The sequence below is a fragment of the Mauremys reevesii genome, linkage group 2, assembly GCF_016161935.1.
Source record: "Mauremys reevesii isolate NIE-2019 linkage group 2, ASM1616193v1, whole genome shotgun sequence".
Classification (NCBI taxonomy): domain Eukaryota; kingdom Metazoa; phylum Chordata; order Testudines; family Geoemydidae; genus Mauremys; species Mauremys reevesii.
This window is the reverse complement of record NC_052624.1, coordinates 45,797,153-45,823,813: the sequence shown is the minus strand read 5'-3', so window position 1 is coordinate 45,823,813 and position 26,661 is coordinate 45,797,153. Positions and strand designations below refer to the sequence as shown.

The 26,661-nt window shown below is 45.5% G+C and overlaps 1 protein-coding gene across 3 annotated transcripts in view; it reads left to right on the top strand.

The window, feature by feature from the left end:
- Positions 1-26,661, top strand: part of CDK6 (cyclin dependent kinase 6) — a 177,556-nt gene that overhangs the window by 2,366 nt on the left and 148,529 nt on the right. For 2 of the 3 annotated variants that reach the window (XM_039522421.1, XM_039522422.1), the window contains exon 2: positions 5,260-5,764. In XM_039522421.1, coding sequence (XP_039378355.1) covers positions 5,532-5,764 — 233 coding nt within the window. In that variant the 5' untranslated portion in view covers positions 5,260-5,531. Of the gene's footprint in view, positions 1-5,040; positions 5,144-5,259; positions 5,765-26,661 lie in introns of all 3 variants that reach the window. The other variant, XM_039522423.1, reaches the window with a different exon arrangement.

The following is a 26,661-nucleotide window of genomic DNA, read 5'->3' as shown; positions in this document are numbered from 1 at the left end:
GCTCACCCCCAGACACTTCCCCGCCCCATCACTGACCTGCTCCCCCCTCGCAGGGATACGTCCCCGCCCCCCATCACTGACCTGCTCCCCCCTCGCAGGGACACGTCCCCGCCCCCCCATCACTGACCTGCTCCCCCCCGGCACTTCCCCGCCCCCCCATCACTGACATGCTCCCCCGGCACTTCCCGCCCCCATCACTGACCTGCTCCCCCTCCCCAGGCACTTCCCCGCCCCATCACTGACCTGCTCCCCCTCCCCAGGCACTTCCCGCCCCATCACTGACCTGCTCCCCATCACTGACCTGCTCCCCTCGCAGGGACACGTCCCGCCCCATCACTGACCTGCTCCCCTCGCAGGGACACTTCCCGCCCCATCACTGACCTGCTCCCTTCGCAGGGACACTTCCCCGCCCCATCACTGACCTGCTCCCCTCGCAGGGACACGTCCCCGCCCCATCACTGACCTGCTCCCCCTCGCAGGACACATCCCCGCCCCATCACTGACCTGCTCCCCCTTCGCAGGGACACTTCCCGCCCCATCACTGACCTGCTCCCCTCGCAGGGACACGTCCCCGCCCCATCACTGACCTGCTCCCCTCGCAGGGACACGTCCCCGCCCCATCACTGACCTGCACCCCCAGGCATTTCCCCGCCCCATCACTGACCTGCTCCCCAGGCACTTCCCCGCCCCATCACTGACCTGCTCCCCTCCCCAGGCACTTCCCGCCCCATCACAGACCTGCTCCCGCCCCATCACTGACCTGCTCCCCCTCCCCAGACACTTCCCCGCCCCATCACTGACCTGCTCCCCCTCCCCAGACACTTCCCGCCCCATCACTGACCTGCTCACCCCAGACACTTCCCGCCCCATCACTGACCTGCTCCCCTCGCAGGGACGTCCCCGCCCCATCACTGACCTGCTCCCCCGCAGGGACGTCCCCGCCCCATCACTGACCTGCTCCCCGGCACTTCCCGCCCCATCACTGACATGCTCCCCGGCACTTCCCGCCCCATCACTGACCTGCTCCCATCACTGACCTGCTCCCCTCGCAGGGACACTTCCCGCCCGCATCACTGACCTGCTCCCCTTCGGGACACTTCCCGCCCCATCACTGACCTGCTCCCCCTCAGGGACACGTCCCCGCCCCATCACTGACCTGCTCCCCTGGCAGGGACACGTCCCCGCCCCATCACTGACCTGCTCCCCTCGCAGGGACACATCCCCGCCCCATCACTGACCTGCTCCCCTCGCAGGGACACTTCCCGCCCCATCACTGACCTGCTCCCCTTCGCAGGGACACTTCCCGCCCCATCACTGACCTGCTCCCCTCGCAGGGACACGTCCCCGCCCCATCACTGACCTGCTCCCCCTTGCAGGGACACGTCCCCGCCCCATCACTGACCTGCACCCCCAGGCATTTCCCGCCCCATCACTGACCTGCTCCCCCAGGCACTTCCCGCCCCATCACTGACCTGCTCCCCTCCCCAGGCACTTCCCGCCCCATCACAGACCTGCTCCGCCCCATCACTGACCTGCTCCCCTCCCCAGACACTTCCCGCCCCATCACTGACCTGCTCCCCCTCCCCAGACACTTCCCCGCCCCATCACTGACCTGCTCACCCCCAGACACTTCCCGCCCCATCACTGACCTGCCCCCTCGCAGGGATACGTCCCCGCCCCATCACTGACCTGCACCCTCCCCAGACACTTCCCGCCCCATCACTGACCTGCTCACCCCCAGACACTTCCCGCCCCATCACTGACCTGCTCCCCCTCGCAGGGACACATCCCGCCCCATCACTGACCTGCTCCCCCTCGCAGGGACACTTCCCGCCCCATCACTGACCTGCTCCCCCCTCGCAGGGACACTTCCCGCCCCATCACTGACCTGCTCCCCTCGCAGGGACACGTCCCGCCCCATCACTGACCTGCTCCCCTCGCAGGGACACGTCTCCGCCCCATCACTGACCTGCACCCCCAGGCATTTCCCGCCCCCATCACTGACCTGCTCCCAGGCACTTCCCGCCCCCATCACTGACCTGCTCCCCAGGCACTTCCCGCCCCCATCACTGACCTGCTCCCCCTCCCCAGACACTTCCCGCCCCATCACTGACCTGCTCACCCCAGACACTTCCCGCCCCATCACTGACCTGCTCCCCTCCCCTAGACACTTCCCGCCCCATCACTGACCTGCTCACCCCAGACACTTCCCGCCCCATCACTGACCTGCTCCACCTCGCAGGGATACATCCCCGCCCCCCCATCACTGACCTCCTCCCGCCCCATCACTGACCTGCTCCCCCTCCCCAGACACGTCCCCGCCCCATCACTGACCTGCTCCCCCTCCCCAGACACTTCCCGCCCCATCACTGACCTGCTCCCCTCCCCAGACACTTCCCGCCCCATCACTGACCTGCTCCCCCTCGCAGGGACACTTCCCCGCCCCATCACTGACCTGCTCCCCTCCCCAGGCACTTCCTCACCCCATCACTGACCTGCTCTCCCCCTCCCCAGACACTTCCCCGCCCCATCACTGACGTGCTCCCCACTCCCCAGACACTTACCCGCCCCATCACTGACCTGCTCCCCTCCCCAGACACTTCCCGCCCCATCACTGACCTGCTCCTCCTCCCCAGACACTTCCCGCCCCAGACACTTCCCGCCCCATCACTGACCTGCTCCGCCCCATCACTGACCTGCTCCCCTCCCCAGACACTTCCCTGCCCCATCACTGACCTGCTCCGCCCCATCACTGACCTGCTCCCCCTCCCCAGACACTTTCCCGCCCCATCACTGACCTGCTCCCCTGCCCTAGACACTTCCCGCCCCATCACTGACCTGCTCCCGCCTCCCCAGACACTTCCCTGCTCCCCATCACTGACCTGCTCCCCATCACTGACCTGCTCCCCTCCCCAGACACTTCCCCCCCATCACTGACCTGCTCCCCACCCCATCACTGACCTGCTCCCCCTCCCCAGACACTTCCCGACCCCATCACTGACCTGCTCCCCATCACTGACCTGCTCCCCTCCCTGAGACACTTCCCGCTCCCCATCACTGACCTGCTCCCGCTCCCCATCACTGACCTGCTCCCCTCCCCAGACACTTCCCTGCCCCCATCACTGACCTGCTCCCCATCATGACCTGCTCCCCCCTCCTCCAGACGCTTCCCCGCCCCACCATCACTGACCTGCTCCCCTCTCCCCCCGACACTTCCCCGCCCCCCATCACTGACCTGCTCCCCTACCCCCATCACTGACCTGCTCCCCTCCCCAGACACTTCCCCGCCCCATCATTGACCTGCTCCCCCTCCCCAGACACTTCCCGCCCCCATCACTGACCTGCTCCCCACCCCAGACACTTCCCGCCCCATCACTGACCTGCTCCCCTCTCCCGACACTTCCCGCCCCATCACTGACCTGCTCCCCACCCCCATCACTGACCTGCTCCCCTCCACCAGACACTTCCCGCCCCATCACTGACCTGCTCCTCCTCGCCCAGACACTTCCCTGCCCCCATCACTGACCTGCTCCCCACCCCATCACTGACCTGCTCCCCCTCCCCAGACGCTTCCCGCCCCGCATCACTGACCTGCTCCCGCCCCATCACTGACCTGCCCCCATCACTGACCTGCTCCCCTCCCCATCATGACCTGCTCCCCTCCCCAGACACTTCCCTGCCCCCATCACTGACCTGCTCCCCACCCCATCATTGACCTGCTCCCCTCCCCAGACGCTTCCGCCCCGCATCACTGACCTGCTCCCCTCTCCCCAACACTTCCCCGCCCCATCACTGACCTGCTCCCGCCCCATCACTGACCTGCCCCATCACTGACCTGCTCCCCATCATGACCTGCTCCCCTCCTCCAGACGCTTCCCGCCCCACCATCACTGACCTGCTCCCCACCCCATCACTGACCTCCTCCCCAGACACTTCCCGACCCCCATCACTGACCTGCTCCCGCCCCATCACTGACCTGCTCCCCTCCCCAGACACTTCCCGCCCCATCACTGACCTGCTCGCCCCTCCCCAGACACTTCCCGCCCCATCACTGACCTGCTCCGCCCCATCACTGACCTGCTCCCCTCCCCAGACACTTCCCTGCCCCCATCACTGACCTGCTCCCCACCCCATCACTGACCTGCTCACCCTCCCCAGACACTTCCCGACCCCCATCACTGACCTGCTCCCCTTCCCCAGACACTTCCCGACCCCCATCACTGACCTGCTCCCCATCACTTACCTGCTCCCCCTCCCCAGACACTTCCCGCCCCATCACTGACCTGCTCCCCTCCCCAGACACTTCCCTGCCCCCATCACTGACCTGCTCCCCATCACTGACCTGCTCCCCCTCCCGAGACACTTCCCGCCCCATCACTGACCTGCTCCCGCCCCATTACTGACCTGCTTCCCCTCCCCAGACACTTCCCGCCCCATCACTGACCTGCTCCTTCCTCCCCATCATGACCTGCTCTCCTCCCCAGACACTTCCCGCCCCATCACTGACCTGCTTCCCTCTCCCCAGACACTTCCTGACCCCATCACTGACCTACCCCACCTCCATCACTGACCTGCTCTCCCCTCCCCAGACACTTCCCCTACCCCATCACTGACCTGCAACCCCACCCCCCATCACTGACCTGCTCCCCCCTCCCCATGACTCTTCCTCCGCCCCATCACTGACCTGTTACCCCCTGCCCTGAGAATCTCTCTCTCACACACACACATCCCCAATGCTGAGCTGCTACCCCTCCTCCACCTTGCGACTCTGCCCACTGATCACTGAGCTGCTACCTCCTGCCCTAGGACTCTGTCCATCCTCATCACTGAGCTGCTACCTGCTTCTGTAGGACTGCTTACTCAGCCCACATCCCCAACGCTGAGCTGGTACTCCCTGCCCTGGGACTATATCCCACCCCCATCCTCAGCACTGGGCTGGTACCCATCCTTTCCCTTGGCACTGACTTGCTACCCCTCCCTATGCAGTGTTGAACCTACCCAGTAACCATACAGTGCTGTTCATGCCTTGCATTCCTACAGCATTACACTTGCTCCCATCATCTGCATCATACTGTGCCCTGCATACACCCATCTCATCAAATAATGTGTCAGTCTGTTTTTCTCAGTTATTAAACCATGTAAAGTAAGTGAACTGAAGATGCAGCAGATGCATGTTATGTACAGGGAGAAATGATGCTGGAGATGAGACAACCCCAACACTAATGAACTTCTAATGTTTGGGTTTTTTTTGTCCCATAGGTCTAACTGGCTTTATCCAGACAATGATCCCAAAGACTATATGATAATTTCTGGTGGCTGAGAGAGAAAGAAGGCATTTTGGGGACTGTATTGAAGCAGAACAGGGGAGCAGGAGGGTGAAATCATCCTGCCTGCTCCTCCAGCAGTGGCAGCTCTGCAACTGGTGTGTGCAGTGCATTTTCAGCAGTAGCAAAATACTAGTTTGCAGGAAGCTGCCAGTTCAACAGCAGGACCTGAGGTACTCCAGAGACAAGACAAGAAGCAGCACCAGCATGGATAAGGACAGCATGAGCCTAGCTGACCAGCAGTATGAATGTGTGGCTGAGATTGGTGAAGGTGCCTATGGGAAGGTATTCAAGGCCCGAGACTTGAAGAATGGTGGTCGTTTTGTAGCCTTGAAGCGCGTGCGGGTGCAGACAAGCGAGGAGGGAATGCCACTCTCCACCATCCGTGAGGTGGCAGTATTGAGGCACCTGGAGACCTTTGAGCACCCCAATGTGGTCAGGTGAGGCACTGGAGTGGGACCCATGGTCAGCTGAATTCTAGTATTGGAATTCATGGTACATGGTACAAGGGTGGATTGGACACCAAGTTGAGTATATGGATGGAATGAGCACTAAATTGATACATGGAGTGTGGTATGAGGTTTCAGCAGGCAAGCATGCTGCCTGCCTGATCTCACCTCATCCTTTTGCTCTGCCTCCCACATACAGGCACCCATCTCCAGAGGCATAGGTGTGTGACATAAGTGTTTGAGTGAATGGGCAAGGAGCCATATATACCCTTTGATCTCCACAGGTACAAGAAGAGGGAATGAAAAGAGAGAACTCTTTTGTCTTGCATATGCACTCTGCCCAACACAGCTGATTTTTGGCAGACCTATTCATTATGAAAGTGGCAGTGGATAATGTAATGTTCCCACCAACTTTAGACAAGGAGTGGGAATTTGTAGGGTTCTAGTTCAGTGTGTTGAGCATAAGCAGGAGAAGTGACCACTTAGGACCGCATTTGTGGGGCCTTCTACCAATAGATACAGAAATACAATTTGCAAGCCTACTTCCAAAGTGTCAAGAAAGGTACAAGGATTTCCTTATTGTGACTAGTAATTCTGAATACCCAAACCTAAGTTTTTGAACAAAGGCTGCCTCTGTTATAAGCCTTTATATCTTTACATATTCAACTTTGTGCTTGTATAATGTATAGGTCAGTTTTAAGTGGCTTATTAATCCTTGCAGGTTGTGCCCAGGGATGCTGGAAAACTTGAAGAAACTTAGAGGGAATTTTGCTAGGAATATTTGTGAAGCATTGTAGGAACTGTTCTCTACTATGTAATTGATTTACTAGTAAATGGTTATACATTTTAAACTTATTGCTGACTTTGGTTAGCTCGGCAATCACGCAGAAAGTTTTGGAAAGTTCTTTTGAGCCATTTCTTTCAAATATGTAGAATTCTTTGTTTATCATTCATCTTTATGAACTTTAACAAATGGACAGTTTTATAGCAGGTGTACCTGTACATGACCATGTAAAACTTCACTGATCTGCAGTTTAGGTGAGCATGTAGCATTAACAAAAGCACCTCCAATATTTGTGCATCAGTTCAAATAATGCAACATTAGACAGCAAAATGAAGACAGTTCATACTTTTGTGACACCAAATCTCTTATAGTCCTGGGAAGCTAAAGTACAAGATGAAGTACATGCTGTGAGCCATGTGCCCATTTTAGGGTCTGGAGTTGAGGTTCTATGTTGGAGCTGCAACAGGAAAAGGGAGATTGGGAGTAATTTTTAAAATGCAAAGGTAAATGGATAGAGAAACTCTCATTCTCTTTCTTTTCCAAACATTGTGGCAGTAGAGTCTTATTACTCCAAGGACTGGGTAGGCAAAGGGTTTACGTTCTAAAAATAGCTTAGAAAACAATGTGGTTTTTTTTAAGTGGGAGGAATCCTTTACCTTATTGTGTGTCTTTTAGATCTCAACTGGACTCCAAGTAGAGACCTCATTGAGGTTAGTGGTGTGGTATAGACTGGAGTTCACAACATCGCTGTTTGTTGTTTGGATAGAGACAGTTTTTTGATGGCCATCTAGTAATACAGAGGACTAGAAACTTAGTCTAAAATTTTCAGATGTGGGTGTTTAAGGTTGGGCAGCATATTCGTATTTAGGCACTGAAACAAGTGGCTTGATTTAGAGGTGCTGTCTGAGCGGAGGCTGTTTCTGTTGACAGTAGTAGGAGTTGGGGGTGGTCAGAACTTCTGAAATTCAAGCCACTTATTTTGATGCCTAAGTATGGATTTAGGTGCCTAGTTTTAGACACTCCCCATTTGAAACTTTTGACCTTTATTTGTTTAAATGAAAGCCTAGATTGTGTAGAAAAAAACTAAAATCCTGGAAATACTTAAATATAAGACATACCTATGGCATTTTTGTCCCTACTGGGATCACTCCATATACAGTGATCCAGTAAGAGGCTCTGTTCTTGAATCCTCCAATTTTCATGAACACTTTAAATCAGCAAAATCACGAAGAACAAAATATCTGAAAAGAGCATGCAAATACAGACGTGTTTTGCTCAGATTAAAATGCAGAGCAGCCTCTATTTGGTATTTTACAGGTATATCACAAGTTAAAATATTTATTATAAGATCAAATGAATAATTCATTACCTCCAAGCAACAGGTACTTAACCACATAATTTTGAATATTTAGTTTTAATAGAAATTTATCTGGAAGAATGTTCCAGGACTTAATTATGTTTTCTTGAAGCCTGCAGCGCTTGCTACAGTCAGCATTTCAGATGCGACAGGTTGGGTCATTATGTACCAGTGAGTCTGGCACCTCTGCAGTGCACCTTCTTTCCATCCGTGGTAGTAGAAAATAAAAAGCAAGTTCAAGCAGTAGCTCTTCTGGGATGGGAGAAATTCGATTTAAAAGCATACCTCTGTTGTTTTCATTGGTATCTTTTGAGTAGGTGAAGTTTTAACTATCGTGTTGGAGTGTTTGAAATAATTTTCTTTTAATGAGGACTGACTTGTTTGTATAGGAAGGAGCAAAGATTTAAATGTTTTGATTCCTTTACCAAGCACAGTAGAGGATCTTATAATTTCTTGAGATTAAAGGATTACTTTTTTTTATTATGTAAATGTACCCGGAAAAAGAAATGCTATATATGAAGATCTGTAGTTTCACGCAATTGACGTATCTGCACACAGTTATTAAATGTATTTTGTTCATTACAAATGTTTATTATGTGAGTAACCAGTCTAGAAATTGCAACGTTGTCAGTATTAGTGAATTAAGATAGTGAAAAATGCAGCATTTTAATGCTAAAATAAAAGATGCATCATTATCAGATTACTAGAATAAAAATTAAAATAGCATTTAAAATGAAGTATTGTTGTGAAGGGGAAATTTCTCTTTTTCAAAATACTGCAAGCAGTCTGTCTGAAACTTATAAATGACAAATGCAAGTAAAACTGGTGTCTGAGTAATGAGATGTGCGAGCCATGAGTTGTTCAGTACAAACTTATGATGGCATTATGAGTCAAAAATGTAGACAAACTTCAAATAATTGAGCCAACACATGATCAGTGCACCTGAACAAATTTGCTTCAGTCTGCTTGCTCCAGATGATATATATCAGCACACCCACAAATGATACAACTTTCAGTTAACAGCAGAAGTTGCCTCTTCCTCTTCAAAACACCACAGGCCCAATGGAACTGATGTGGTTCTCTTGTGCAGGAATAGCAGGATTTGGGCAGCCCACACAGGGTCATGGACCCCAGCACTGCAAGGGATTTTCCTACATGTCTCCATGCAGTGGTGTTTAAGAGAATGAAAAATGATTGGGCCATGGGATGGCCAGATGCTGGGGACATAGACCTGTTGCTACATGGATTGAGCAGTCAGTGATCTCTGTGGAGCTGAACTGCAGAAGTGACGAGAGCTACTGCAGACTCAGGATTATCATAATGGGCTTGGATTTCTTCCCACAGCCCCCAAGAAACAGTTTGTGCCCAAGCTGACTCTTACTCTGCATTGGGATGGCAACGGATTTAACCTGTTAGGCAGAAATTTCACAATGGGCTGCACTTTTAAAATAACCATTAATAACATTAAAACATTTTTTTCAAACCATGCTATTTTTTGCTAATTGAGTTTCAGTTCACATTGTTTCTGTCCTAGCCTATCTTCTCCATATTTCTACAGTGCTGAATTCGTGACATCACAATTGCTTCTACAGCAACAGACTGTGAATTTCATTATGACTTCACTGCAGAATTAAGCAGAAAGAGGAGCTAGGCTGAAAACAAGAAAGAGTTTATAATAGTTAAAAGGGGTGATACTGCAGTCCTTGGTCAGTCAAAACTCCCATTGACTTTCAAGGATTGAGCCTAGATAACTTAAAACTGTAGAAACTGGGATTTAGAAAGGCATAATACTGTAAAAAGATTGTTTGCTTGTGTAGAAAATGTTCTCGCTTTCACATTTGCTCTGGTATGATAGTTCCTCTGAGTCATTTAATTCTGTTTTATTAACGCTAAAGAAAGATCTGCATGAGCAAATTTTGTCATGCATTGCTTTAAAATATTTTGTGTATTATGACACTTCAGATGTAATTGGTAGTGTGATTAAGTTACTCATCTAGCACACTGTTCAGATAGGAAGATGAAATGCTTCATTAAAAGTTATTGTATACAGTAGTTAAATCTGGCACAAATTAGTCCAGCACTTATGTAACTTACTGCTGTTCTATTTGGGGGGAAAATGAAGTATATGTAGACAAAGGACAGACTTTGCCAGGAATGAATGACATATTAGATTCAGGAAATTCCTGTGTGTAAAACTGGGAGTATTCCTTGCTGTAATAGATTTGTAAAAAATCTTCTTATGATCACACTGCTAAATTCAGCTCTACATTGTGTTCATTTTATATCTTTCCTGCTATTAATCAGATGATTAGTTTCAGTTAAAAGTTAATCAGGCTTCATACTGGAAATATGCATTTAAAGAATGTGCTACAAAAGAGGAAATACTCAGATTCCAAATGTTTTCAAGACAAATATATTTAACAGTTTTAGCAGTGTTCAGAATGTTCAAGGTCCTTAAGCAAACAGAACAAACTCACAAAGCCCTATATTTTTGTTTCTTGGCACTTAACTTTCCCAGAACTCTGGCTCTTTTTAGTATTGTTGAGAGTTAAAGGGTCTTAAAAGCTCCAGATAGACAAATCCTTATTAGAATTTGGTGATCTGAAATGTGCTCCTGCTGTTAAAAGAATTGTCAAAATTCTGGCACCTTTAGCTTGTATTTACTGAATGCCTCAATTGCCAGACTAACAAGGGTACTCAGCACACAAATACTGAAAATCTCATTTCTGTCTTTTGTTAGTTTCCAAGACATGTAGCCCAGATAATTGACTCCAGCTCTTACATGATGGTTTAGCCAGTTGGAGGCATTACATTATTCAATGATCTCCCTCCAACATGGATCCAGTCTATAGGAAACCAAATAAGTATAATTCTTTTACTTTATTTGCACAATTTGGCAATGATTAGGGGTCTTTTAATATTGTCCCAAAGGATATAAAATATTGGAAGACAATATTAGGAACTTTGCAAGCTATGCTCTATAGAAAAAGGCCAATGTTTTCTTCACTCCCTGTAGCCTAGCTCAACATTTCAGAGGTGTTTAATAGTCCAATGCTTCCTGTGGCATTATATTGTAATAGGACCACATACAAACAGAGGATAGAGCCTAACAATAAAAATATAACTGAGTTTGTAGTGTTGAATACCCCTGTTTAGCATGGTTATTGGCAGCATTCAGAATATGTTGCAGAATTTTGATAATTCCCTTTGCAGGGTGATTAGCATTTTGTTTTTTGTCATTTTAATTAAAATAACATGAAAGCCTGTACAAATGGGAGGGGAATTTTAAAACACAGAAGCTGTTTTTACTTCCAGTCTGTGGGGATGTCAACATTGTCTGGTAATAAGTTTTAAAGGACAGTCTACTGAAGCCATTCAGAAGTTCCATCTTTTAAAGTGTAACCATTCGATTTTAGGGGGTAGTAGTCTCCAGTGAATTCTATTTCCTTCCTTCCTTGCTTTTACTGCCAAACTAATGTTATAACTTTTAGTGTGTAACATCACTCCTACAGGTCAACATCGTGCAATCAATTTATTTTTTATAGAATTCTTTATGTGATGTATGACAAGCCATTAAAGAGAGAGAAATTAGTACATTTATATTGTCGGAATCTGAGATTCTCAGAAGGCAGAAAGGGTAAGCTAATGTGCAAAGATGGAGGAAAGCAAAAGAAAAGGAAACTGAAATTTAAGAGCAGTCTTGGTAAAACTAAAAGGTAATTATCACTGCACATTAGTTTCAGTTAGAGAAGAATGGGAGTATGAAATAATGGGAGGGAAGGGAAAGATGAGTGGGATTCAGAGTCAAACTAATGCCAACAAGATGGTCCTTAGGCAAGATTTGAAGAGAGGAAGTGGCTTGAAGGAAAGGAGAAAGTCCCAGATTTATAGGGCAAAGTGAAAAGAGCAACCCTTCCCAACTCTGGAAAGTTATGTGGTGATGGAGAACAGAGAACGAGGGTGGAGAAAGGGAGAGTAACCAAATGGGAGAATTTGTGACTGTAATATTAGTGGACAAATGAGAGTTTGGAAAACAATGAGAACAATTTTGAATTGGATCTGCAGATGGCTAGGATTTGGAGAAGCCTGTAAAGGTGACTGAGGACAGGGGATATGGCCCCAATTCCTGAAATAAGAGAAAAACTTGGTGCAATCAGTTTGAAACCCCTGTAGTTCAGATAATAGGCACTTAGGGAGTTCACGAATTACCATCTATTCTACCTGTGTGTGTAGAGTGTTTACTAATAGACTAAGTAAGTGATGATGAAGCTTGAATAAGTATCCATGAGAAGCGGGGGCAAAATAAGGCTGAACAAGGAAAAGGAGATTGAAGATGTAGTTCAAGGCTTCGAAAATCCACTTGCATGGGGTGAGTACAAGCTTTCTTGAGTGAGTGAGTGTTAACATATTTTTAGTGAAAGTTTCCATGGAGAATGGTATAGTGTGGTAAAAATACCCCTCACACTGGAAAACGTTATATCATGAGCTCTTCACGTGGTGAGAATGCAAATGTTTGTTGATTAACTGACACCAATGTGTGTGCCATAAAAATACCATTAGTCATGTCCCATCCATATTATTAAGTTGTGTTAATTTGCTCACTTTTACATTCTATCCTTAGGAAAGTAAAGGTAACAAAATATTCCTCAAAATTATTTTTTGAAATCAAAGTTATTATTTATGTAAGGCCCAATTATATCATCTCTACTCATGATGAGCAATCCCGTTGAATTCAGTGAGATGATGTGCATCATCAGGGTGATGCTACTGGAATCATCGAGCTTAAATGTGTACTGTGTGTTTTATAGACCTAAAAGAAGATGACAGGTTTCTGCCCCAAAAAGCAACCATGTAGTTATGTCCAGGTGATGACTTCAGTTACTGAAATGAAGGTTTGTCCAAATTATACCAATTCACTAGTGTCAGTGGAGTTGCAACTACAATAAATTGTGCCTATCGTGTCTTGAAAATAGTTCAGAGCAACCCTTGTATGAATGCTGTTATTCTTTACGTCATGCTAGTTTAACACAAATAAGTAACTGGTTTGTTCTTAGTGAAGCAAACTGAAAGCTAAACCCACCATGGATTCATCTTTGCAGGAATTTACAATGTTTAATGATTTAACTGACAAATTCTACGTACAGATGAATCATTACAAGTTTAATTGAAGCTTGTTCTAAAAGTCCAAATTCAATATTATTCAGTGTAGAACAGTACGTATTTTGACAGAGACAGGAAGTGAGAAACAGGTCTATGTATTTTTTTCTTAATTTGATGTGAAGTTTTAGCTAAATCTTTTAATATATCTAGATGACACTCTGGTCACTAGGATAAATGACTCAAGGTATCTATTGCTATTTAACACTTCTAGGGAATTCCCCCTCTTCCCCAAAATTAGCTAATTATATACTGGAAATTTCAATAGTTGTTCACAGTTTAAGTCAGCATATTTCTAGGAGCTTTTTGTGAATGTAATTCTTAGCTGTGCTGATGCTTTTGTTTCTCTTCATCTTTGGAGCCAGCACTGTACTGTAAGGATAGAATTCTATTGCTATTTTTTTTTCCACATTTGATGTGGTAGTTTGCATACAGCTGCAGAGTAGACAGTTACCTTTGAAAGGAACATTTGGCTGGTTTAGTTTGATTAGAGCAAACCACCTCAATCATTTCTAGACCAAGAGCGTTTTTATTTTAACTTGGCAGTAGGAGTTGGGAATGTACTGACTGTACTCAGATATGTGGGGGAGTGGTAAAGGGGATACACAACTGACAGCTGAAATGAAACAGCCTTAGTGGAATTTATTTACCCAAAAAAATCCACATAAAGCTGTTGTTCCACAGGTCTCACTACAAAAAAGCATTCAGACTGAAGCCATTGATGATTACATTTGAACTTCCATCTTTAAGGCAAGGAACTTTAAAGAGTACTTGTGAAAGATGCTACAAGAAATGGTTGGAAATACTGTAGCATGATAATAAGGTGTTTTAAAATATAGTTTACCGTAAGCTTTGAACAAAAGTTCAATGGAAAAATAAATTCAGAACATGAACGATTTTTAATCTATTAATTATTAACAAACACTAAAAGCCATAGCACCAACATTTTCAGTTAAAAATATAATTCTGTAACAATAGTTTTTTTCTTAGCGAATACATACATTTTTTGTGTCCCACCTCCCACTCCTGCCACATGTTATGATGCAGTTTTGTCATGTCAGAGTTAAAATTATATCCCTTTTAGTAGCATTAATATAAGATTCCATAATTCAATCATACTTCTAGCTTTGAGTCTATCCCGTCTCCCTCCCCTAATGTAAATGCAACTGTATTTTATGCTGTCTACTGTAGCAGAGATAAATGATATTCTTAAAATTATACTAATAGCTAATTTTTGTTTAAGTTTTCCTCATTGGTGACCAAATAATTCCCCCAGATCAACATTTGTGGAATTCTAGAATCCCAGTATGTGTTTCCTGAGAAAGCTTGGAGCCTACCCCTGCAAAACTAGTACTGGACAGCGTCCTCCAGAAAATGCAGGATTTTCTGCTGTTGTGCTCCCAAACTGAGGTTTGTTTGACCAAAATCAAAAGGTTTAGGTTAGTCCTATCTTGTGTCAGAAACAGGTGGATCTTGAGCCAACCAAATGAGCATAACTGGCAATATTGTACTTATCATTTTGAGCAGGGACGGCTCTAGGGATTTTGCCACCCCAAGCACGGCAGGCAGGCTGCCTCCGGCGGCGTGCCTGCGGAGGGTCCGCTGGTCCCGCGGCTTCGGAGGACCTGCAGGACCTGCAGGAGGTCCACCGAAGCCGCGGGACCAGCGGACCCTCCGCAGGCAAGCCACCAAAGGCAGCCTGCCTGCCGCCCTCGCGGCGCCGGCAGAGCGTCCCCCCATGGCTTGCCACCCCAAGCACGCGCTTGGCGTACTGGGGCCTGGAGCCGCCCCTGGTTTTGAGATAAACCACTTGAGATGGGTAGCTACTCTGGAGATGGCAGGGGCAGTCCAGGCACCAGCAGAGCAAGCGCGTGCCTGGGGCGGCAAGCTGCAGGGGGTGGCCTGCCGATCGCTGTGAGGGCAACAGTCAGGCAGCCTTTGGCGGCATTTCTATAGTCAGTCGGTTTCAGTGGTAATTCGGCAGTGGGTACGCCGAAGTCACAGGTCCGGTGGACCTTCCGCAGAACCGCCGCCAAATCCACGTGACCGGGGCGGACCTCCCACGGAAACACCGCCGAAGGCTGCCTGACTGCCGTTCTTGGGGCGGCAAAAAACATAGAGCCGCCCCAGGAGATGGATACATTTTTACACATTTTCCAGCTAAATCAGAAATCCAAATATAAAATATATTCCCTAGGGCATTGTCCAGTCAGATTTTAAATGTCCCAAGTTATTGGGTTCCCTTTCCTTGAGCAACTATTCTACAATATAATAGACATCACATCTGGAAGTTTTTTCTGATATTCCATCAACTTTTTCCCTTTTATTTTTAATTCCACTCCATTACTCCCACTTGTATCCCCTTTTAAAATCATAAGTAATTATTCTCCTTAGGGTTTACAATCATCAAGTATTTGAAAACTTATGTTATCCGGCCCACTTCTTAAACTATACCTACTATGCTGTATTTTTAACCTTTATGTAAATCCTTTCAGGACACTAATCATTTGATGCTTTTTGCTGAACTTTCTAATTGGTTTATCTTTCTGGTAATATGGTGCCCTGTATTGAATGCTGTGTTCCAGGTACTGTCACTCTAGAGTTGTATATGCCTCCTTACTCTGTGAAGGAATATTTCTGTATCTACAGTCTGGAATTGTGCCAGCCTTTTTGTTTGCCATATCACATTGTAAACTTATGTCTAATTTGTTGCTCACTATCATCTTTAGCTCTCTTTCAACATTACTGATATCCAGTTTTCTCCCTGACATTGAATATCATTGACTTCCATTATTTTTTCCCATAGGCAGTAGGTTGCGTTTTTCCAAATTGAATCTCACTTTGTTTGTTCTCTCATACTTATAAACATTCTAGTTTCTTTTATGTTTATCACCAGTGACAGTATGCAACACCACAATTTACCATCATCTGCAAATGTGTTGCTTATTCAATCTTTCGGATTTGTAATAAAGGCACGACACAACACCAGTCCCTTTGGTTTCTCACTAGAAACCTCCCATCAACTTGATACATTGCTGTTTATCATTACCCTTTACTTAACAGCTACCAGAAAGTTTTCAATCCATCTGTCTTTGAACTAATTACGAGAGTTAGATTTTTGCAAGATCAACACTTTGTTAAACTCCAAGGTTGGGATTTTCAAAGGGGCCCAAAGGAGTTGAGTTGAGCGCCTAACTCCCTTCAGCCCCTTTGAAAATTCCAGCCAAAATATATCACATCCACTATGTTCCCTTTATCCACTAACCTTGTAATTTAATTTTAAACAACAAGCCAGGTTATCTGGCAATGCTTATTCCCATCCTGCTTATTGTTCATGTTCCTATATCATCTAGAAGTCTTTCTCTCTCTCTCACTTTTGTTTGTTCTATTAGGTTGGACTAAAACATGTGTTAGGGATGTCAATAATACAAAAAGAACTCTCTATCCAGTAGTAAGAGATAAAGACAGAAATTACAGGAACAGGAGGAGGGACAAGTTGATATTATAGAAGTACATTTGGAGAAAGTAACGGGGAGACAGACAATAAAACTATACATGTCTGTACACAATGCAAAAAGCTTAAAGCCAAAATAAGTTATTAGAATGCCTAACAAGGACATCTTTATGAGCCATTTCTGAAATGTAGTGCAATGACAAAAATCACTGGGATGTAATGATATCTGGCTATAAACTTTACAGGAGGTGGAGCAGTAGCAACGTATCTTAAAATAGAATTTGGTGAGATAAAATTGTGTGTGGAAAAAGTGCTGCAAAATCTGTATAAATAAAAATCCCAACTGATAAAAATACAAATATACTCATTTGGTTGTTCTACCAGTCTCCAGATCAGGAAAAGGATATCAAGTGTGCAGTGTTAGAGACTGGAGAGGCATCTGAGTCTAATAAAAGAGTAAACATGGATGACATCAACTACCCACATATAGACTGGGCAAATAAAGGATAAGGTTTAAATAAAAAAGTTCTTGACACATTAAATGGTTGTTCCTTGGAGCAGCAAATTCTAGTGTACAGAAGAAGAGAGGATATTCTCTACGTAGTCCTTCGTAACTCACAGGAATTGGTTTAAGAAATATTGAAGCATTAAGTAACAGTGGTCACAATATAATTAAATTCAGTATCTTTGGAGAAGAGGACTGTACCAAAAAGCTAGTGCAGTGATGCTAAGCTTTCGAAAAGAGGGGTTTAAGAAAAATGAGAGAGCTACTCAAAAAGGCCCTGAAGTTAAACTTAGGGAATTAAAATGCTTAGAGTTATCATGGCAACTACTTAAGTGTTTCATAACATAGTCACAGAAGGCATGTGTATCCTTAAATAAAAAATGAAACAGGAAGACCATGCAAAAACTATGTGGTTAAATTGCACGGTTCAAGAGGTTATTCAAGCCAAACAGGCATCCTTTGAGAAATAGAAATGTAGACCAAATGAGGCCCACAGGCAGGAGCATTAGCTATGGCAAGTAAAATGTCAAATGGAAATTAGGATGGCTAGTAGGGAATTTGAAGAGCACATAGACAAAGATATGAAACAAATAACAAAAATTCTTTAAGTATATGAGAAGCAGGAACCCTGAGGGAATCAGTGGACCACCAGAAAGTAAAGGAAGCAATCAGGGAGAAAAAGGATATTACAAGGACCCTATTTCTTTGCATCAGCCTTCACAGAGGTTGCTGGATGATACCTACTCTATTCAGGAAGTAAAAATGAGATAATGGCAGAGGAGTAGATGAGTCCATATGATGTACACAGTCCTAATTCATGCACTGTGTCTAGTTTGTTCTTGGCATAAAAAGGGCAGAAGGTGAGGCCATTGATGGGTCTCGTTGCTCCTACTTCTAGACCCCAGACTTCAGCATACAGCAGTCATTTTCATAGAAATGTAGGGCTGGAATGGACCTAGAGAGGTCATCTAGTTCACATTGAGGCAGGCCCAAGTATTCTAGATTATTCCTGATATGTGTTTGTCTAACCAGTTTTTAAAAATATCCAATGATGGGGATTTTACAACCTTACTTGGATAATTTGCATCTAGGAGTTTTAAAAGAGATGGCTGAGGACCGAATTAGACCATTAATGTTGCTTTTTAGTAAGTCTCTGAACAATGGGGAAGTTACAAAAGACTGGAAGAAACTAATGTTGTGCCAATATTTAAAAACGGTAAATGGGATGACCCTGTTTAATTATAGGCCTGTCAGCCTGACATTGATCCTGGGCATGATAATGGCGTGGCTGATGTGGGACTTGATTAATAAGGAATTAAAGAAGGGTAATATAATTAATGCCAGTCAACATGGGTTTATGGAAAATAGAGCCTATTAAACGAAATTATCTTTTTTTATAAGATTACAAGTTTGGTTGAGAGAGTTAATAGTATTGATGTACTATATTTAAACTTCTGTAAGGCAACTGACTTGGTACTGTACAACACTTGAATTAAAAAACTAGAAAGATAAAATTAATATGGTTCACATTAAGTGGATTAAAATGTGGTTAACTGATAGGTCTCAAAATTTAATTGTAAATGGGAAATCATCACTGAGCAGGTTTGTTTCTAGTTGAGCCTCACAGGGATCTATTCTTAGTCCAACACTGTTTAACATTCCTGTCAATGACTCTGTGACTCTGTGGCCCAAAGGGCTAATTTAATCTTTGGATGCATAAAGAGGGGGATCTCAAGTAGGAATAGAAAGGTTACTTTACCTCTGTATTGAGCACTGGTGCAACCATTGCTGGAATACTGTGTCCAGTTCTGGTGCCCACAATTCAAGAAGGATGTAGATAAATTTGAGTGCTCAGAGAAGAGCAATGAGAACAATTAATGGATTAGAAAACAGTCTTGTGATAAATTCAAAGAGCTCAATCTATTTAGCTTAACAGAGAGAAAGTTAAGGAGTGACTTGATCACAGTTTGTAAGTATGTACATAGAAAACAAATATTTGATAATGGGCTCTTCAATCTAACAGAAAAGTATAACACAATTCAATGGCTGAAAGCTCAAGCTAGACAAATTCAGACTGGAAATAAGGTATAAATTTTAACAGCAAAGGTAATTAACCATTGGAACAGCTTAGTGAGGGTTGTGATGGATTCTCCACCAGCAATTTTTAAATCAAGATTGGCTGTTTTTCTAAATTATATGCTCCAGGAATTATTTTGGGAAAGTTCTGTGGCCACGTCACATAGGAGGATAGACAAAACGATCACAATGGTCCCTACTGACCTTGGAATCTATCAATCCTTTGGAAGCCTATTCCAGTGCTTAACTATGCTTATAGTTAGGAAGTTTTTCCTAATATCTAGCCTAACTCTCCCTTGCTGCAGAGTAAGCTGATTACCACTTGTCCTATCTTTGGTGGACCTGGAGAACATTTGACCACCATCCTCTTCATAACAGTCCTTAACATACATGAAGACTGTTATCAGGTCTCCCCTCAATCTTCTCTCAAGACTAAACATGCCCAGTTTTTTTAATCCTTCCTCATCTTTCTTAAAGTGTGGCACCCAGAACTGAACATAGTACTCCAACTTTGAAGCTCACCAGTGCCAAGTAAAGTGGGACAATTGCCTCCCGTATCTTACATACGACATCTTGTTAATATACCCCAGAATAACATTAGCCTTTTTTGCAACTGCATCACATTGTTGACTCTCATTTAATTTGTGATCCACTGTAACCTCTAGATACTTTCAGCAATACTACTGCCTAGCCAGTTATTCCCCTTTTTTATTTGTGTATTCGGTTTTTTTCCCTTCCTAAATATAGTACTTTGCAGTTAGTTCCCTATTGAATTTCATCTTGATTGCAGACTAATTCTCTAATTTGGCAAGGTCATTTTGATTTCTAATCCTGTCCTCTGACATACTAGTGACCCCTCCCAGCTTGTTGTCATCTGACTGCAGATTTTATAAGCATACTCTCCACTCTCAAGTCATTAATGAAAATATTGAGTAGTATTGGACCCGGGACCCTGTGGCATCCCACTGTATTCGCCCTCCCAGTTTGACAGCAAACCATTAATTGTTTATAGTCTTTCAACCAGTTTTACACCCATCTTATAGTACTTTCATCTAGAACAGTGGCTCTCAACTTTCCCAGACTATGTGCCTCTTTCAGGAGTCTGATTTGTCTTATATACCTCCAAGTTTCATTTTACTTGCTTACAAGATCAGATATAAAAATACAAGTGTCACAGTACAGCATTACTGAAAAATTGCTTTCTCATTTTTACTATATACAGTAATTATAAAATCAATTGGAATATAAATATTGTACTTACATTTCAGTGTGTAGTATATAGAGCAGTAAAAACAAGCCATTATATGAAATTTTAGTTTGTACTAACCTAGCTAGTGCTCTTTATGTAGCTTGTTGTAAAATTAGGGAAATATCTAAATGAGAGTTGTTGTACTCCCTGAAGACCTCTGCGTACCCCTAGGGGTTTCGCGTAGCCCTGGTTGAGACCCACTGATCTGGAAGACCACATTTCCCTAGTTTGCTTATGAAAATGTCATGCGGGACTGTGTCAAAAGCCTTACTAAAATCAAGATATATCATGTTTACATCTTCCCCCATACCAGTAATCCTATCAAAGAAGGAAATTAGGTTGGCTTGGCATGGTTTGTTCTTGACAAATCCATGTTGGTTATTATTTATTACCCTATTATCCATTAAGTGCTTACAATTTGATTGTTTAATAATTTGTTCCAGTACCTTTCCAGCTATCAAAGTTAGGCTGAGTGGTCTGTAATTCCCTGGGTACTCTTTGTTCCCCTCTCAACTTCACCTTTCCTTCATGAGTTCTCAACGATAATTAACTTTTTTTAGAGAAGATTGAGCAAAGTAGGCATTAAACATCTCAGCTTTCTTGATGTCACCCATTGTTGGCTCTCCTTTCCTGCTAAGTAGTGGACCTACATTTTACTTGATCTTTCTCTTGCTCCTAGTGGATTTATAGAACCTCTTCTTGTTACCTTTTATATCCCTGCTAGGTATAACTCATTTTGTGCCTTAGCATTTCTGATTTTCTCCCTACATGCTTTTCTTTTATACTCCATCCTTAGCAATTTGTCCTTACTTCTACCTTCCTTAGGATTCCTTTTTGATTTTTTGGGTCATTAAAAAGCTCCTGATGGAGCTGTATTGGCCTCAGACTCTTCTTCCTATCTTTCCTTTGCACTGGGACAATTTGCTGTTGTGCTTTTAATATTATTTCTTTGAGAAACCAGCTCTCCAGAACTCCTTTTTTCCCTTAGGGGATGCTGGGACCTTTTTGTTTCCCATGGGACCTTGCCTACCAGATTTCTGAGGGTATGTCTACACTACCAGAGTAGTTCGATTCTACTTAAATCGAATTTGTGGAACCGATATTACAAAGTCGAACGTGTGTATCCACACTAAGGACAGTAATTCGACTTTGTGAGTCCACACTAACGGGGCAAGCGTCGACATTGGAAGCGGTGCACTGTGGGCATCTATCCCACAGTTCCCGCAGTCCCCGCTGCCCATTGGAATTCTGGGTCGAGCCCCCAATGCCTGCTGGGGGAAAAAATGTGTCGAGGGTGGTTTTGGGTAACTGTCGTCATTCAGCCGTCACTCCCGCCCTCCCTCCCTGAAAGCGCCGGCGGGCAATCAGTTCGCGCACTTTTCTGGTGAGTGACAGCGCGGACGCCACAGCACTGAGAGCATGGAGCCCGCTGCGATCATCACTGCACTTATGGCCGTTGTCAACTCCTCGCACCTTATCATCCACCTTTTTCACAGGCAGATGTTGAGAAATCGGGCGAGGAGGCTACAGCAGCGTGGTGAGGACATGAAGTCTGAGAGTGGCACAGACCTCTCACAGAGCACGGGACCCCACGCCGTGGACATTATGGTGGCAATGGGTCATGTTCATGCTGTGGAACGGCGATTCTGGGCCCGGGAAGCAAGCACGGACTGGTGGGACCGCATAGTGCTGCAGGTCTGGGATGAATCACAGTGGCTGCGAAACTTTAGGATGCATAAGGGAACTTTCCTTGAACTGTGTGAGTTGCTGTCCCCTGCCCTGAAGCGCAAGGACACCCGGATGCGAGCAGCCCTGACTGTGCAGAAGCGAGTGGCCATAGCCCTCTGGAAACTTGCAACGCCAGACAGCTACCGGTCAGTAGCAAACCACTTTGGCATGGGCAAATCTACCGTGGGGGTTGCTCTGATGCAAGTAGCCAACGCAATCGTCGAGCTACTGCTCTCAAAGGTAGTGACCCTGGGAAACGTTCAGGTCATCATAGATGGCTTCGCCGCGATGGGATTCCCAAACTGCGGTGGGGCTATAGATAGAACTCACATCGCTATCCTGGGACTGGCCCACCAGGCCAGCCAGTATATTAACCGAAAGGGCTACTTTTCAATGGTGCTGCAAGCACTGGTGGACCATAGGGGACATTTTACCAACATCAACGTCGGATGGCCGGGCAAGGTTCATGACGCGCGTGTTTTCAGGAACTCTGGTCTGTTTAGATGCCTGCAGGAAGGTATTTTCTTCCCGGACCACAAAATAACTGTTGGGGATGTGGAGATGCCTATAGTGATCCTCGGGGACCCAGCCTACCCGCTAATGCCCTGGCTCATGAAGCCCTATACAGGCGCCATGGACAGTGACAAAGAACTCTTCAACTACTGGCTGAGCAAGTGCAGAATGGTGGTGGAGTGTGCTTTTGGATGTCTCAAGGGGAGATGGAGAAGCTTACTGACTCGCTCAGATCTCAGCGAAACCAATATCCCCATTGTTATTGCAGCTTGCTGTGTGCTCCACAATCTCTGTGAGAGCAAGGGGGAGACCTTTATGGCGGGATGGGAGGTTGAGGCAAATAGCCTGGCTGCTGATTACGCCCAGCCAGACAGCCGTGCGATTAGAAGAGCCCAGCGGGAAGCGCTGTGCATCCGGGAGGCTTTGAAAGCTAGGTTCCTCAGTGAGCAGGGTAACCTGTGACTATTAAGTTTGTTTACAGAGAAGCTGAACCTGCCCCCATTTCTTTACCCAGTTAATGTTGACTATCCTCTGCAGTTACATACCCCGTTCACCCCATTCCCCCCCTTCCAACACACGTTTAAAAATAAAATACATGGAACTTTGTTAATTAACACCGTTTTCTTACAAAGATACATTTTTGCGAACAATGAACATAGTCTAGTCTGTCTCTGTGAACACGACCATGCACAGCACCTCTCTCATGCGCACTAGGGACCAGTTCGAATTTTCGGCCTTCGCATTCAGTGCCTGGGGTCTTGCAGTGGAGATCAGACAAGCGGGGCAGGACAGCAGAATTCGTGTAGCAGGCAGACATAGTAAGCCGTAGACTTTTGGCTGCTTAAAACTTAATTTATAGCAGTGCCCTCCTTTCACGGCCAAAGCAGCGCTCCTAGCATTGGCCAGTCCCTGCTGCCGGCAATCGGGAAAGCATGAACTCTGCCCCTGTCCCGCCTCCACCGTGTCGCTGTAAACCGCCGGTTACAGTTATGTAAAGGAACAGGCAAGCAGTCCCAATACTAACATTCCCCTAATTCAAAGCAGGTCACCATGAGCGAGATCACCCTGCTGAGGATCAGTGAGACAGATAAAGACCGCATGCTGTATGAAAGCCAGCAAAAACCAGGGCCCTATGCCACCATGCTCTGCGAGGCAATGATACCAGAGTACCTGAGGATAGCCTGGCGCGGAAAAGTGTGCTACCACGGAGGACGCAATAAGGCCACTCTCCCCAGGAACCTCGTGTGGAGGCTTTTCGATTACCTCCAGGAGACCTTCGTGGAGATCTCCCAAGAGGATTTCTGTTCTATCCCCGTTCATACTGACCGTCTTTTCAGATAGTTAATATTCCTGTTCTATTAAAAATAAATGTTTACATGTTTAAAGCACTTACCGACTGATCCTTCCCCTGATTCAGGGTCCGGGTTAACGGCTGGGGAGGGTTGGTAGGGGATCTCCGTGAGGGTGATGAAGAGATCCTGGCTGTCGGGGAAATCAGCGTTGTAAGCGCTGTCGACTGCCTCGTCCTCCTCATCTCCTTCCTCATCTTCCCCGTCTCCTTCCATCTCAGAGGAACTGTCCGTCGACACTATCCCATCCTCAGAGTCCACGGTCAGTGGTGGGGTAGTGGTGGCGGCCGCACCTAGAATGGAATGCAGTGCCTTGTAGAAGCGGCATGTCTGAGGCTGGGATCCGGAGTGTCCGTTTGCCGCTTTGGTCTTCTGGTAGCCTTGTCTCAGCTCCTTGATTTTCACGCGGCACTGCGTTGCATCCCGGCTGTATCCTCTCTCTGTCATGGCTTTGGAGATCTTCTCGTAGATCTTTGCATTCCGTTTTTTGGAGCGCAGCTCCGAAAGCACAGACTCATCGCCCCACACAGCGATCAGATCCAAGACTTCCCGATCAGTCCATGCTGGGGCCCTCTTTCTATTCTGAGATTGCATGGACACCTCTGCTGGAGAGCTCTGCATCGCTGCCAGTGCTGCTGAGCTCACCACGATGTCCAAACAGGAAATGAGATTCAAACTGGCCAGACAGGAAAAGGAATTCAAATTTTCCCGGGGCTTTTCCTGTGTGGCTGGTCAGAGCATCCGAGCTCGGACTGCTGTCCAAAGCGTCAACAGAGTGGTGCACTGTGGGATAGCTCCCGGAGCTATTAGCGTCTAATTCCATCCACACCTAGCCTAATTCGACATGGCCATGTCGAATTTAGCGCTACTCCCCTCGTCGGGGAGGAGTACAGAAATCGAACTAAAGAGACCTGTATGTCGAACTAAATAGTTTCGTTGTGTGGACGGGTGCATGGTTAATTCGATTTAACGCTGCTAAATTCGACATAACCTCCTAGTGTAGACCAGGCCTGAGTGTGTTAAAGTCTTGCTTTTTTGAAGTCCATAGTTCTTATTCTGCTGCTCTCCACCTAAATTCAAGAATTTATTGACTACTTTGTGTTTTGATGTATTACTTTTCCAACAGATGACAGTCAAAATCTGTCGCTCTTGTCCAGATGGAAGAGTAGCTAGAGATGCACATCTGAGCCAGAAACTGGTTGCAGGATGGAGATTAGGGCTGCCACCTCTTTAGAGAGTGTCTTAATCTTCCACAAAGGTAGCTCCTCTTCACCACTCATCCCCTGCTTCCCTCTCTTCCCCTGCCGTGCACTACCAGCCCTAGTTTGGTACAAAATTAGTCCTTAAGAATGCAACTCTGCATACGTCATGTTATTCTCATTAGAGCTAATATGCCTTCAAAATTGGCCCCACAGACCTTTATACAAAATTACTTCATTATTCATTTCAGACCAAGTACATGCCTATTGTGAATTTATAAAACCAGGCTATGCTTGAGATAAAAGCATGCCAAAAAACATCTGAAATCCCTCAAAGATAATTCACAAAATGGCTGAATAGACCTTAATAAAACTTCAGGGGGGAAACAAGTCACCTCTGAGTTAAATTGGCATGGCTACAACAAAAGGGACAAAATGCTATCGCCAGTAGCATGATATATAATATATAAAGAACACAAATTTAAATTGTACATCTTAGAATACATCTTACTGTTTTATAGTACTCATCACACAAAAGTACTACAAACGTGTAACTGTGCAGCTATTTTATACTTACAGTGCAAACAGATGTAACCATGTAGACTACTGATCTCAGGCACATTTTCAAAAGCTCCAAACTCCCATTTTGAAAAGTGACCTAGGACCCAGATCCTCAAAGGTATTGAGGTGCCTAACTGCTACTGAAATGAATGGGGTCAGGCACCTAAAAACCTTTAGGGATCTGGGCCTTAGGACCCTAAGTCCCAATGACTTTCATTTAGACTTAGGCTCTTAATGCCTAAGTCACTTTTCAATACGCAATTTAGGCTCCTAAGTCACGTTGTGGTACCTTACCTGTATTTATCTGTTGTTAATGCATTTCTAACATAGTACCTAAGCACCATACACATGGGTATTTAATGTAACATGTATGGCCATTTGATGTTATCACTCTGACTCTGTGATTCTAGAATTTTATTTCTTTCATTTTCTTTTTAACTCTTTCCCTCCTCATTGGATGCTGGCCACATGCATGAAAAAACATTAGTGGTCTTAGCCCAGTTCAGTTGGTAAATGTCCACATTACAAAAAAGACCACCACAAATGGCACTAACTGACCACCTTATTGACTGTTTATCCTAGAGGCCAAGGATTGACTGAGCATAGAGAATGAATTCACTTGTCACTTTTAGAACGGAAGTGAAGAGCCCTCCACATTAGAACCAATTTGAGAAAGTTTACAGCATCTTCCCATCCTATATTTGTTGATAAAGGGTTTTTGGTCTGTGGGGCTGACAATTAGCCCAGTATCCTTCTTGAGCATTAAAACCGACACAATGGTTTTAAAAGCTTTTATAATAATAATGAGAAAATACAAGCACTGAAAGGCTGAGGGTATGCCTAGATTGTAATCACTGAGTGTGATTGCAGTTCAAGCTGACATTCCCAAAATAACTTTGATCTAGCTAAAAAAAAAAACAGGAGTACTTGTGGCACCTTAAAGACTAACAAATTTA